The sequence below is a fragment of the Pteronotus mesoamericanus genome, unplaced genomic scaffold (genome assembly GCF_021234165.1).
Source record: "Pteronotus mesoamericanus isolate MK-2021 breed Mesoamerican mustached bat unplaced genomic scaffold, CSHL_Meso_final scaffold_85, whole genome shotgun sequence".
In the NCBI taxonomy this organism is placed as follows: Eukaryota; Metazoa; Chordata; class Mammalia; order Chiroptera; family Mormoopidae; genus Pteronotus; species Pteronotus mesoamericanus.
The window spans coordinates 28901095-28916045 of record NW_026555329.1 but is presented as its reverse complement, the minus strand read 5'-3'; the positions used below and the strand labels follow the sequence as shown (position 1 = coordinate 28916045).

The 14951-nt window shown below is 36.2% G+C and overlaps 1 protein-coding gene and 1 non-coding gene across 2 annotated transcripts in view; both read right to left on the bottom strand.

The window, feature by feature from the left end:
* Positions 1-14951, bottom strand: part of SEMA3E (semaphorin 3E) — a 250607-nt gene that overhangs the window by 90959 nt on the left and 144697 nt on the right. The window contains exon 2 of the mRNA XM_054563978.1: positions 12884-13044. Coding sequence (XP_054419953.1) covers positions 12884-13044 — 161 coding nt within the window. The remainder of the gene's footprint in view (positions 1-12883; positions 13045-14951) is intronic.
* On the bottom strand, positions 6501-6626 carry LOC129063573 (small nucleolar RNA SNORA28). Its single transcript, XR_008528361.1, has one exon. It is a non-coding gene; the product is annotated as a small nucleolar RNA SNORA28 (small nucleolar RNA).

Genomic DNA, 14951 nt, shown 5'->3' with positions numbered 1-14951 from the left:
GAAATGTAATTTTTAATGAAAGAAATCTCCTCTATCATTCTCTTTTCTTTTATCAGACGGCTTCTGTTCGTCTTTTTTCTTAAATGACAGAATTAATTATACATATGCCAGACAATGTGGTAAGAACTTCATTTTAGTTTTCCTTTCTTTCACATGATTAAACTCATGTGCAAATGTAATGGGGTGCACAGCAGAGGTCCCCCAAAATAGCAGAGCATAAACCCTCACAAATTTCCCTGGATTGGGGAAAGGGAGAAGTATACCATACAGAGTTTAAGACATTTTGCATAACAATGGCAAGTTAATAGCTGTGTTGCTGCCCAGTAAAAGGTGTACATGACTTTCAGAGAGTATGACTCATGACATAGTCAGGGGAGGGGGATACACCTGTGTCATGGGGAGCTCTTGCCCTGACTAAAGATGGCAGTCAAAAGAAGGGGAATTGGCAAAAGTAGCACATAATAGGAGGGTCAGATATGATGTCACATAGGAAGTTCCAGGCTGAGCATTTAAAATAAGGGTGGTCTGAAAGAGAGGGTTATTTTCTGCTACATGGGCTGGGGTAGTAAGGAGCAAGATGCCATGTGGTCTGTAGTGAGGTAGCAGCCATGCAGGCTGGAGGAAAGGATGTAAGGAGAGAGCTGATGGAGCATTGTGGGGACCTGCCTAACCAAGCACAGATTCGTGGGAAGTGCTTCGAGCTGAACTGTGACAGGGAATGCTGAGCTACATCTGCTTCTCTGAAGGATGTAGGGAGAAGTTACTCCCTTGAGATGTGTGCCTCCCTGGACTCCACCACGATCCGGTGTAACACAGCCCATGTTTCCCTGAGCCATTACACGGATGCTGAGGACAACGTACCCTAGAATCTGAAGGAGAGAGCTGCTGAGAGAGGATGGGGACTCTGAAACCCACAAATGCATCCTCCAGAGGGGCTGGAGGCCTGCTTGTGCAGACAGCTAAGAGCAGATAAGGACACGGGGAACTTCTGGGCATAGTTTTGGCTCATAGCCTTTTGGGGAGCGAGGGAAGTGCTGGGTCTCATGGGAGAGAAGGGATCTGAGCAGGAGTGCTCTCAGCCGCACTGAGATTGGAATCTTGTAAATAAAAACCTGTTTCTTGCATCCCTCCAAGGGGCAATTATTGTAAACTGTTACTGGGTACTAATTTTTGTTTTCACATATTGTTATAAAATGTATATTACTGCTTTTTGTGCATTTTTTACATATATAAAAATGGCATTTTTCAAAGTGTGTAAAGTCTTTCTCTTCTTTTTCATTAAAAATTTGGTTTTTAAATCACTCTGCATAGTTCTGTATACACATATAGCCTGCTATTGCTAACTGCTTTGTAATATTCAAGGTATGGATCGCCCTATGCATTTTCTTATCTACTCTCCCAGTGATGGACACCCAGGTGGCCACCAAATTTCCATCACAAGAAACACTGGTGCATCTTTACACATAGCCCTTGACATCTGTATAAGAATGTCACTGGTATGTATAACCAGAAGCAGAATCCCTGGGCCTTAGAGCAAGCATATATTCAATTCAAATGTAGTGCCAGATTGCTCTCCACAATGGTAACATGTTTATATTCCACCAGTAATCTTCACTGACACTTGGAATTACCAGCTTTCTAAAATTTGTGCTGAGCACTTTAGATTCAACATTTAACTTAATCCTTACCACAACTTTATCAAGGAAGTAGTCTTATTCGGGAGCTTCTTTACAAAACTGGATATTTCTCTGTCCAACCCCACAATGCAGAGTAGGTGCATGGGTGGGAACCAAGGGATGTGATCCATTTAAGTAACTGTAGCAATTGCTAAGTTCCCAAAAGTTTCCAGTACTCCAAGACCGTAAGCCTCCTAGTTAATAATTTAATAGGCCATCTGCTGGATCAATCACCCTACTCTACTACACTGAAACACTCCAATCGGGCCCCTTTCTGTGTCTCGCAGAGTTCTATGGAGTTCCTACCCAATGCTAACGAAACACTTTCACTGGTTCTGCTGGTAAGGTTATGATGAATTCTATTTTCGGGATGCTGGCTCTCAGCAAAACACCTTACAGTTTTTCTTCATAACCTCTAAAGGCCTGCATCTTGGCTCCACATGCACTGGCCTAAAGAACTCCTAAGATGTTCTCTCTTCCTCTCTTTCCCATAGGGCTGCTTTGAGCAAGATTATTGAGCAATCTATTGTTTGGTTCCCTTTGGTTTTTTTTTCTTTTTTTGTATGCAATCACCTTCCATTCTCAAGTCAACATTTTGGGGAAAGAATTGAAACTTCCCAGTGAAGTAGCCTGGATCTCTCAAGATACTATTTCTAAAAAAAAACAAACCCTTTTCCTTTTCAGGATACTTAAAGGTCCTCAGGGCCTATATTGAGACGAGCTTACATACAGCTTCCTAATACCCAGTGTCAAAGTTTACTGTCGGTAGATCTTATTCAGTAGTCAGACTCTTTTTCCACGGTGACTTATTTGCTCCCCAAAGATTCCTATTATCTGTCTCAGATGTCCCTTTCCCCCCACCCACCAGCATTTCATCCTGTGCTCTGCTAGCCAGGAGGCATGTTATAACTATATGTGGTTATCTAACCACATAATAGATGTTGCTGATTGAAGGTGTTTTTTATTTTGTGAGCACACTATTTAATTATTTTTAATTAGTGCCCAACATTCAAAAGTAAGAAATTTTACATCAAAACCCACATTTCTGGTTTCTCTAGGAAAACATGAAGACAGGTAACAGGCTTGCATTCCTGCGTGGCAACATTCCTCTGGAGCTGAAACTCTTCTCTCAATGGGACAGAACTGATTTGCGTCAGAGTCTGCCCTGTAGGTATTTTAGTTTTTGAAATATGATATATGTGTTTGAATCTCATATATGATCAGGATTTAAACTTTTTTAAAAATTGTGCCCCATAAAATATCAGGTTAGGCACTTGTATGCTAGAAGTGGAAGAGGCTTGTCATTTACCTCACACACTGTGTAGCCAAATTCAGTCCTTGGTACATGAAAAATATTGGGAATTTACAAAAGTGGAGACAGTAGCATTTTATTGTGGTAATCCTTAAATGATTACATTTGTTATCATAGGAGTAAGCAATCTATGCTTTGAATTATAGGCACATAATGTTACTTTTATGTTCTTATTAGAGTAGTAGCCCCTACCCCACTAAATTTCTTACTAATAATATTCAGCATAAAGTGTTCTTTTGTTTTCGTAGTGCAGTGTATAATCTTTTAAATGAAAACATGTGAGCTTTTATATTTAGGTTGGGATAGAAAAAAGAAAGGCAAAAAGAAAAAAAAGAAAATAGGGATATAAAAGAAAGTCAACGAAAGAGCCAAATCCCATGCATAAAATCCTAGAATCAATTTTCTTAATTGAAGCAGTGAATCCATCAGTGGATTATGGATGATTCAGAAAAAAATATCACATAAATACAACAGTGTCAGGTTCAGGTGCAGCCTTGCGTTAGCCTGAGGAGAATCACTAATACCACTGTAGAGCAGGGATCCTGGAACAGGAGCTGTAGAATTTACAAACTTTACTGATTCATTATTTTAGAAAAAAATTCTTGCACCAAGAGGTAGGGTTTTCTCAGATAATTTTGAAATCTGTTCTAACTTGAAATTCAGTTTGGTTTTGGAATTATGATTTTACTGTGGGTATATAAATTATTCAAAAGGATATGCTAGAAAACGTGTGTGTGTAAGGAAAATACAAATTCATTTTAGGATCATCTATCATTGTAAAGGTTTTCATGACTAATTCATTTATTGCTTTGAATAAATTAGAGAGTACCTCATCTGTAATTCAGAATAACGCTTTATATTCTTAACATACATAACTTATGAAATGCAGGGCTCTTCCTTCTTAGAATATTAGCATCCCTTCTTACTTATTTTTCATCATTATGAAAATAATATTTTAAACTAGATTTCCACAATTTCAATATATTAGATAACTTAATCAATTATTTGGAAAAATACACCAAAGTTCAGTTTTTCAGTGATGAAATAGTATCCAGGACAACAAAAACAAACCTCAAAATAGAGTCATATGTTCTCCTAAATCACTGCTTCATAATGGTTATTTCCAGGTTTGTTTGACTGTTTCAGGACAATTCTCTGTAGCATTTCTACATATCTACTTTTGCTCCACACTGTCTTTTTAAACAGCCTTGGAAGATAAAGATAGAATCTCCTCCCAGGGCAGATGAAAGATTTGTTTCCTGACCAGGATAATAAAGATAATGTCTCCCTCTGGGCAAAGGCTGGACATGTTTGCTAGCAGCCCCTTTACAAGGTTGGGAGTTTCTAAGCTTGAGGTTGGTCAATTTTGTGTAACACATATTCACTGTACATGCAGCATTTACCTAGACTGCTAGGCCTCATGCCCTCTGGGACTTGAGGAGGGGACAGAAATATGCTATGGGCTATGCTTGAGTAATAAAGTCCTTTGTCTCTGACCCAGGAGCCTTATGTTTTCTGCCAGCATCTGTAAAACTATGACAGGCTAACTTGTCTTGAAAGAGAGAGAAAACCTCAGACGATTCACAGCTCTTGACAGAAAGGAAGGATAATATGTAACATAATGGTGAAGAAATATAAGGCTTTTCTAGGATTGTCAGAATGTGTTGTTTCTAGAAGCAAACCCAATAAATGATGGCTGCGTTAGGAATAACAAAATTATTCTTTCGGCACATTTTACAAAGTGTTTCACAATAAAACCTTTCCTGATAACTTTTTTTATATAATATTTTTACTTCCTTTGACTCTCTATATTGTTTTTCTTACTCTCTCTACCTAGGCCACAATGATCTGTATACTTAAGTTTAGCTCTCTTATTAGATTATAAATTACAGAGGGCGAAGCAGTGACTTACTTCTGTATCCCCACTAATACCTACCTGGCACAATGCCTTAAATGCAGTCACTGCTTATTCAGTGTCTATTGATTAACTTGTGTTAATCAACATATCTTTAGCACATTATTTAAAAAGTCAATTCACTAAAGGAGATTACAGTAAAGTTTGAGAAATAAGATTCATTGACATGAAAATGCTGTAATTGCTGTCAAATGAATGAGAAAAGTAACTTCCAGTTTAATCCTATAGGAAGAAAATCTTATAGGATTATAGCAATAATCTATGCTTTGAAACACTGGTAGGATTTCTGAGGGCAGACAAAAGTATCTTAACTGAATAACTTCGGGTAAATGAAAGCTAGAGAGATAAAAGATTGAACTATGAACACTCACCGTTATAAAGTCCAACACATTTTAGAACTCTCCAAAGGAACAATGTAATTATAGATTTACTCGTTTTGTTTTTGTTGTATTAGTTTGGTTTGTTTAAATTTCTATTTATTGATTGATTTGAGAGAGAGAGAGGGTATGAAAGAGAAAGAGAAAGGGGACAGAGAGAGGGAGAGAAAGAGAGAGAGAGAAACATTGACTTATTCATTCATTGTTTGATCTTTATGTGTTTTCTGACCAAGGATTGAACCTGCAACCTTGGCGTATCAAGACAATGCTCTAACCAGCTTAGCTATCTGGCCAGGGCTAGTGTGGTTTGTTTAAAACAAAATTTAACAGCCTCAGAATTGAATTCAAATGTTCACTCAGGTGAGAAAAAATGAGAGAAAAAGACCTCACTGGAAACGTAGTTATTTTAAAGCCATCATGTGCAAACGTTAGTAAGGAAAGGTAGTAAGGAAAATTATTTTCTTCATTTTTTTGGCAGTCAGGATTTCTTTTGGTTCTGCTTCAGAGTTTAGCATCAACAAAACCCATAAAATTAACATATTTGTTCTTCACAAAACATTTGTAAAGGTAATTAAACAACAGGGTGTAATTATATTTCTAAATACTTTGCACCAAAAAGGTGCAAAATAGCAAAAGTTAAATACACATCATTTCATCACAATACTTACAAAATAATTTAATTGTTTCAATGCATATTAAAAAGTCATTTACTATTCATTTATATCTCAAAGGAGAAAAATAAAAAATAATTACAAAGTAATTTTTTTTCTGGACTCTCTATTGAGCCTCAGCATTACACCAGGATGTATGATTTAACAACCTATTTTACAAGTAGTTTTGAAATACAGAGATTTAATAGAGCAAGAACAAGTGAATAACAAAGAAATAAGTTTACTATCTAAAGGAAGATGGTTTCTCTTTATATTTAAAATAATAACATTAGGCTAGATGTGGGGGTGGAGGGACTGAGCAAATAACACAATCATTCGGTTAAAATAAGTCTCTTTTCATAGAATACATTTAAGTGACCAAGACACTATTATAATTTCATCTAATATTCTCTTCCTAATTTTATTATTCTAATAAAAATGTTTATATTTTAGTTTTTCTTTCTATATTTTCCATATGAGTACACAGTACCAGTGTCCATCAATGTATATATTAATTATGTCCTATAAATACCATTTAATTGAGAGAATATATCTTATTTTATTTTTTACACTCCATAAGTCTGTAGAATGGTTTGTCTCATAGAGGAGAGAGCACCTGAATAGGTTAGACTTTGTTGTTAGAGCAAGCTCAAATTGTGTCAGACAGTTTTGATTATCTGCCACAGAGTGCTGCTTGCAAAGAGTATATTTTAAATATAACACATTAAGAATCCTAATGGTTTATAAGTGGTAGTCTTTAACTTGACACATATTATCCTTTTAGTGTTTATGCTTTTATACTCCGTATAATGACTGTCATTATTAAAGTAATTTATATGCCAGACTTATAATTTTTTGGATTATAGACACAATTTGTATTTGGAATGCTGATACTCCAAAGCATTTGAATTAAAACAACATTACAACTACACAAATATTATTGGCCCAACACATGCCCTTTTAATGGATGAAATTTACTCAACTGCTATCATTAATATGAAATACCACCTGCTAATTATGTACAAATTACAGTTTAATGCCTTTCTCCCACTCAATAAAAAATTAAATTCTAAAATACATTTTTTCATTTTTGATGCAATCAAATTCAATAAATGAGAAAGTATAAGTATTTTATAAACATGTGTTTAACAGAGCTCTATCTACAGATATCTGAATTAAGCAGTGCAATTTTTAGCTTAAAATAATTATGGTGAGGATAATTGTAGGGAAAAGAGCTGAAATTTAGAAACAGAAAAAGTATGGGTGAAAATTTGTTTTAAATAGTTCATTGCTAAATATGGAGTATTCTATAGAGTCACATAAATTATAGCTCAAATAAACAAACATTCACTTGTGCTTTCTTTGTGAAATAAAAAAAAATTGTATACCTCAAACTAGTTAATAATTTTGAATTGTTTATTAGAAAGTCTTAGTAATTTTCAAATGGGCACACATTACACAGGGCTATATAGACAGAACACAAACAAGCTACTCTTACCTGTGGTTGAATACTATTGGGTTGACCAAAAAGTCTGTTACATTTTTTCTGTACAATGGTTCTAGTAGTGCTTGGTTGTCTTTAACTTCATTTGGAACAATTTTGTTAGATTGTGTTGTGACAGCTGTCATATCGGTGTGCATTAAAAAAAACCAAACTATCAAAATTGGCAAATGTTTTGTGCACTCAATTTAGAGTTGGAAATGGAAGAAAATACACAACATTTTCAGCATATAATGCTTTATTATTTCAAGAAAGGTAAAAATAAAACTGAAATGCAAAAAAAAAAAAAAAAAAGATTTGTGCAGTATAAGGAGAAGGGACTGTGACTTACCAAAGATGTCAAAAGTGGTTTGCAAAGTTTCTTGGTACTACTGACATTTTGGCCCAATAATTCTTTGCTGTGGGGCTGTCTTATGCACTGGAAGATGTTTAGCAGCGCCCCTGGCGTCTACCCACTAGAAGTCAACAGCAAGACATATTCAAAACAATCCAAATCAATCAAGTTATTGGTAAAAATGAAAAATGTGTCTTTTATTTTATGGAAAAAAAGTAACGGACATTTTGGCCAACCCAAAAGGACATCCTGGGCTCTCAGCCTTTGTCATAAGTAAACAAGGGGGGGACACAATTTCTTCTCCTACTAGTCAGTGATTTTGTTCATCACTATCACCAACATCTAACTGCTCCATTTGTTTCTTAACCATTACTGAGGGAAACTGTAGTTATGTAAAGGGAATAAGAACCAAAAGGAAAGAAAGACCTCATAACAAAAGGCAGAACTAATGGTACACTGAAGGCCAATTTGGGAGACATGAAGTTCACACCAATGCAATAACCTGGTTCTCAATAATGTGATGTAGTGGGAAGAGCATAGTCTGCTAAGAGACATGGACCTGCTTGAAATTCTAACTGCTACCTGGTTTCCTGGATCTGTTCTCCTCTTTTTTTTATCCAACATGCTGCTGCTAAAACAATCACACTAAGCTACAATTCTAATTATGTTATGCACATATTCAGAATCTCCCACTGGTTCCTGCATTGCCTAGAAGATTGGTTTCAACAATGTAATGGTCATTATTATTCTTCAGGATCTGGTCCCAAACACAATTCCATCTTTAACTCTCACTCTGTACCCTGTTCCCACCCACATGCCCTCACTTCATCTATTTACTTCAGCCAAGGATGTCAGTCATTCTTTCAAACCACCCCAAAATTTCTGTCCTTCCCCCTACTCACTCTATTCCCACTACCAATATGTCTGGATCAGAAGTCCAACTATTATTCAGAATCCAACTTAAATTACATCTCCTCCAGGAAACTCCAAGTCCTGGTTTATGTATATTTTCTTAGCATTTTATTTGAACCTTTACTGAGTTACATGCTATCTCTGAAATATATATGACATATATATGTACATGACATCTGCATGTATATGACATTTATATATCTCTTCTCCATTACGTTATAAATATTTTATAGCTTATTTTATAGTCCCAGAGCTTAAGCCCCAGACCCCTTACTGGCACCTACTCTTTCATGGCTCTAGGAGGGGCCTTAGCAATTTTGAAATGCAGAAGTTTGAATTAATTATATTTCCTGAAGAAGTCCGCCAAATCGTATACACTTCAGGCCCCACAAAATGAGGATTTACCCTCGAGTGCAAGCAAGTTATTCAGTTTAATAATCTGCGTGGCTTCATCCTTGCTGGATGGCGCCCTGGAGCCTCAATGGCCACACTATTTTATTTAGCTCCCTAAGAGGCAGTTCATAAAACCCCATCACTCTTCAGGTCTCATACCCTTACACAGTTTTCACAGGTCATTTCCTCCATAAAAGCCAGTCTTTCCAGCATTAAAGGCCTGAAGGTACAATTAGGCCAAAACAATAAAAGAGAATAAGCAGGCGATTCAATTTCCTCCACTCTAAAGGAGAATCACATTAGAGTGGAAAGCTGCTATCTCTGGGTTTTCATTCCACTTAGGGAAAAACAGCTCAGGAAAATTGTTAAGAGATTTTGTGCACATACACTCATCTTGAAAGACTGTTATACAGGTGGATTCCAGGTACCAACCCTGGGAGAGTTACAGGAGCCTGATCCAAGGACAACTATTAAGAACTACTTCCCTGTTGCAGATGTTCAGTCTTCCGGGTATCAGATCCCTTGAAGGATCTTTCAGCATTCACATACTCACAACTTTAACATGGGGACTGTATTAGTTTGCTAGGGCTGTCACAACATTACCACAGACTGGGTGGCTTAAACAACAGAAATTTATTGTATTTTCAAGGTTGGAAGTCCAAGATCAAGGTTTCAGCAGGATTGGTTTTTTCTGAGGCCTCTCTCCTTAACTAGCAAATGGCTGCCTTCTCTGTCCTCAAATGGTACTTCCTTTGTGGCTGTACATCCTTGATGCTTTTTTATGTGCCAAAATTTCCTCCCTTAATAAGGACATCAGTCAGCTTAGATTAGGGCCCACTCTAACAGGCTAATTTGAATTTAATCACATCTTTAAAGGCCCTATAGCCAAATACAGTCATATTTTGTGATATTGGGAATTAGGGCTTAAACATGGGAGTTTGAGGAGACACAATTCGTTCCATAACAAAGACTATTCTATGGCCTTCACATTTATGATACTTAGCTTAGATATTCCCTCACACAAGCTCAGAGTGTGTAGATGGTCTGGGAGAAAAAGAAGAAAGCCATATGGTGAACACTACAGTTACTGGGGAAAAGACCATTCAAGGAAGGAGAGAAAAAAAGCAGTAAATTTGACTGGAAGAAGAAGGTCATTGATGGTCTCAGAGACATGTGTATATGGTTGTGTATATAACATATATATGTGTTACTTCCTTAATGCAGATTCCTAATCTTCTGGGTGTCAGATCCGCTAAATTATATCTTCTCGGTATGGTTACAGACACACACACACACACACACACACACACACAGCAGGTCCTCAAATTATACCATTTCATTACAACGTTGATGTGATGCCATAGGAACTTAACTCTATTTAAAACAATTAGCCTCCAGTAAAACTGGTTTCGTTGTATGTCTTTTCTCCACAGTTTCAGGAACCAACTGACAGTGTTAAGTAAGGACTTGTGTGTGTGTTGTCTGTAGAGAAAAAGAGAGAGAGAGAGATCAATCCTCTCTTTTGAGAACTACAAAGAAAATAAAATTAAAGACAGAAAGGAGTTAGAAAGACAATATGTGCTTCCCTTCCATCTTGTGACTACTAAAACAAAAGTAAAAAGACAATCAAAAAAAGGACAAATAGAAGTTAAATAGAGTTGCCAAAGAAATACCAGCAACATTTTGTAAGTTCAACAAATGGACAAGTGTTGACTGGCTTTGTACAATAAAAAGCTAAAATCTAAATGCCTGGAAGGCGAAGGGAGCCATTTAAGCAAGCCGATTCATGAAGGAAATTTCAAAAATTCTCAGAAACTGACGGCTAGGGTCCCTCTGAGAATAAGAAGAAATGGTTCAACGTCTATATGATAAACAGTAAGTCCAGACAATTGAGAAAAGAAAAACCTGATTATGCTGTACACCTGAAACCAATACAAAATAATATTAACTATAAATTATAATTGAAACAATATAAAAAAATGAAAAGTAAAAAACACATCTGACTTACAGGAGTCCTAGAAAGAGGGTTAAGGAGAAAAGGAAAAGAAGAAAAAAAATCAAAGTAATAATGCATTCTTTCCAGAGGCGAAGGCCACAGGGATCCCCCTGAGTAGGCCCATTTTCATCCCAGCACAGTGGATGAAAAAAGATCAAATCTAAGAGAAATTTCAAAAACAGGTGCTCATAGGGTCAGCATTAAAGGAATGGGTTAGCAAGAAACAGGTCATATACAAAATTCTAAAATTAGACATCTCAGCTGTTGTACTGAAAATTTAAATGCAATGAAGCAAGGGTCTGAAAATTCTGAAGAAAATGATTTTTATTCTAGAATTTTATATCTAACAATTGTGTAGGGAGTTTGAAGAATATTATTTTCTAATATACAAAACTCAAAATTTTACTTTGGATCTTTCTTCAAGAAAGTGGTAGAAGGTAAAATGTCAGAATAAACACCCCAAAAGAAGACATGGGTTATATACAAGTTGGAGCTCGAGAAGATGCACAAAGATGATGGTGAAATTAAAGTCCAGGTTGAAAAGAAAATCGGGAAGCGTATCTCGAATTCAAAAACCAAAAATTTGGAACTGATGGAAACTGGTGTTTTTTACCATATTAAGCGGAATAAAAAAAATCTGGCAGAGTTTGGTGTAAAAAAAAAAAATTAGTGAAAGTAATATAAAAGTGTAAACAAATAAAAATGAGATAATATTTAATCCCAGGAAAAATAAGAAAATTGCAAAAGAAGATCAAGAAAGAAGCGTGATCTCATTTCCTAGTTATAATAATGTCAATGACTATTCCTTACCTGAACCCTGCAGTACAGCTACACTCAGGGACTGATGGTGAAGTGCTGCAGAGCACAGAGCCTAGCTAGAGGAGCTGCAAGAAAAGGAAACTCTTCTTCTTTAGCAGAAAATCAACAGAGAGTGTCTAAAATCAATGGTACCAAGAAAACACGGTAAACAAATTTCATTTAGGAATACGTGGGTAAGTACCAGGAGAAACAATAAATGAATTTTAAATGATTTTTTGTAAGGATAAGGAACTGGAAGGGATGAAGGAATGATGCTTTTCATCATAAACTGTTTTTAAATGACTTAAAAATATGGACATCAATCATTTTGACAAACATAGCAATAAGTAAATTACAAAGAAAATATGTTGTGTAATACATACATTTATGCCAAAAAATACGATGGTCTAAATATTTCTACATGTTTTATGTAAGGTTGATATGGGCCTGAAAAAAACTTAGCTCATTTTAACTCTGCATAAGCATAAACTATACAAACTATTTTTCTTACCATAGCTAATCTTTTCTCAAAAATATTGGGCACTTACCTATTTTAATATATACTTTAATCCACCTAGTTTAAGGACCATCCACCTGAATTAGTGATATTAACCAACAGAAGTCCATGAATTAGTTGTATTGAGATCACATATCCATATTTCTTCAGGCTGGGATTTGAGGCACAATAGAACCTACAGGGACTGCTGGTAAATCAGCATGTTCCCATTCCAAGTCTCAGGGCAAGGAATGTGGTGACAAGTGACATTATGCAAAAGGAATGTCAGATGCACCTATCTGAGGTCTTCTGAAAATAGAGAGATCAGTGCTCGAAAGTTCAAGGTTATGTATTCTCAATTTATAAACATTTCTCAAGATGATTTCATTTTAATGAATACTTTATTTTTTCAATAAAAGCATCACTCAGGTAATAAAAAATAACCCAAATAACACCCATGCAAGAAAATATCTCCCTGACCCCTTTTCTTTCCTTCTTGAAATGCAGTTTGATATTTTCATACCTCTCTATAGCCGTTATTGATTTGTTCCAAGCTGAGGGAATACACAAGATCTTTGCCTCCCACGAAGAGTCTCTCTTGATATTCATCTAGCAGCATTGTATGGAGATCAAGAAATCCAAAAGGGCTATGAAAGATTGATGTTCTGTTTAATTCCAAGAGTTCTGAAATGCAAAAGGAAATGAATGCTAAACACAAAAGAAAACAAAAATAACTTCAATACTTGTCTCATGGCTCTATTTTTATACCTACTGAAACTATGTAGTTAACATTCATTCTATCAGAAATACAAAGCCTTTTAAATTTATTAGTCAAAAGATTAAAAATATACAGTGCATTAACACTACTGTATTGCATATTTGAAACTTGCTAAGAGAAAAGATCTTAAAAGCTCCTACCACCAAAACAAAACAAAACAAAACATTCCATGTGAGATGATAGACGGATAACTAAATTTTTTGTGACAGTCCTTTCAAACATATACATTTAAACAATGTTATATATTAACTGCATCTCAAAGCTAGAAACCATTTAAAAATATTTGTGTATTATGTAAAAAAAATAATAAAGTACAATCTGTTATTGATGGAAGACGAGTTCTTGTGGTGTCACAAGGAAAAGAATTTCCTGAGACCTGCCTGGGAGGGTGGGGCCTTGTGATAAACTTTATTGATGACATAAAATTAAGGGGGTTCCCCTCTGTACTTCCTAATATCCCATCTCCATTTGTTCCAGCATGGAAAATGCTCAACTGTGTCCTCAGCAAGGCCAAGGCAAAAGTCAGTGTCCAGAGTTTCTGCTCCATATTAAAATACAACCCAGTCAGTATTCGGCCAGTTTAGCACGTGTTTCCAGCCGCAGTCCGTCGTTGCGCTGCAGGATTCAGGCTCCCTCCTGGAGCCTGCTTGTGGAGTACGCATGGCCATGCGCCACGTGGCTGTTAAGGCTACGTGGCTGTGGAAAGAGAACGTGAGAGTACGGTATGAGCGCAGGTCACAAACAACGGGGGCAGTGGGGAGGGGAGAGCGAGCTTCTTTGTTTTCCTGGGATTATGTTAGTTTGGGTTTGAGATGGATCAGGTACTTTTTCAAAATGACCCATCAATTTCTCAGCGTTTAGCAGGCATTGGATGGGCCCACACCCCTAGCTAGACTGACAGGCCTCTATTGTCCAGCACCTCCCTCTATGCCCACCCCACCTCTGCCAACAGCTGGGGGTGGGGTGGGGGCGGAGAGGGAGGAGTGTCAATCCCCTTGTCGGAGCAATGCTATGATCCCCTGGGGTAGAAAGCTGTAACTTCCTGGTTAAGCAAAACGGCTTATGCTCCTGAGCTTATTAAACTCAATGTCTAGTTCCCTTTGCCCTCACTTTTTATTAATAATTAGTTAAATATTGATGGTAACACAACTGGGAATAAGTTTTAATATGCATAAATTAAAATCTTTTATAATTTATGAATCTAATAACTTCAAGTTATATACCAGTTTTTAAATACAGAAAAAATTGTCCTTTGCAACCTTTAAAATACAGTGTTGCATGGAAAAGTCATTCTATTATTACTTTTATATTTACTTCTCTATTTGTAACAAGAATCCAAAATGTACAATATATATTTCCAGTTAATTCCAGGTGAACACAAATTCAGAAAGAATATTTCCACTTGAAATTGGTTTTGAAAACCATGTCCAAAATCAAATTGTTCAAGCCTAGAAATTATCAGGGTTGTTAACACAATGAGGTAAAATGTGGTTGCGTTCAGGATAGTGGGGAAGACTAATAAAACTGGTGCTTTCTACCAATGGTTTTACCTAGTGTTTATGCATTCTTTCTTATATCAGAAATTACAAACTATTTGTTTTAACTAATGTGCATTTATTTTAGAAAGTTGGAATCTGGCAAACATGTTATATGTGTACATTGTTTGTTGAAGGTATTTAATTGCATGTAGCAGTTCAGCACTTATGATTGCAACAATCCTAAATGACATACAAGGGAGTATCTGATGATGAGAGAGGAGATAGCCCCCAATACTAGACCTTGCCTGCTGAAGAATTCTGGAAGACAGCCCCTT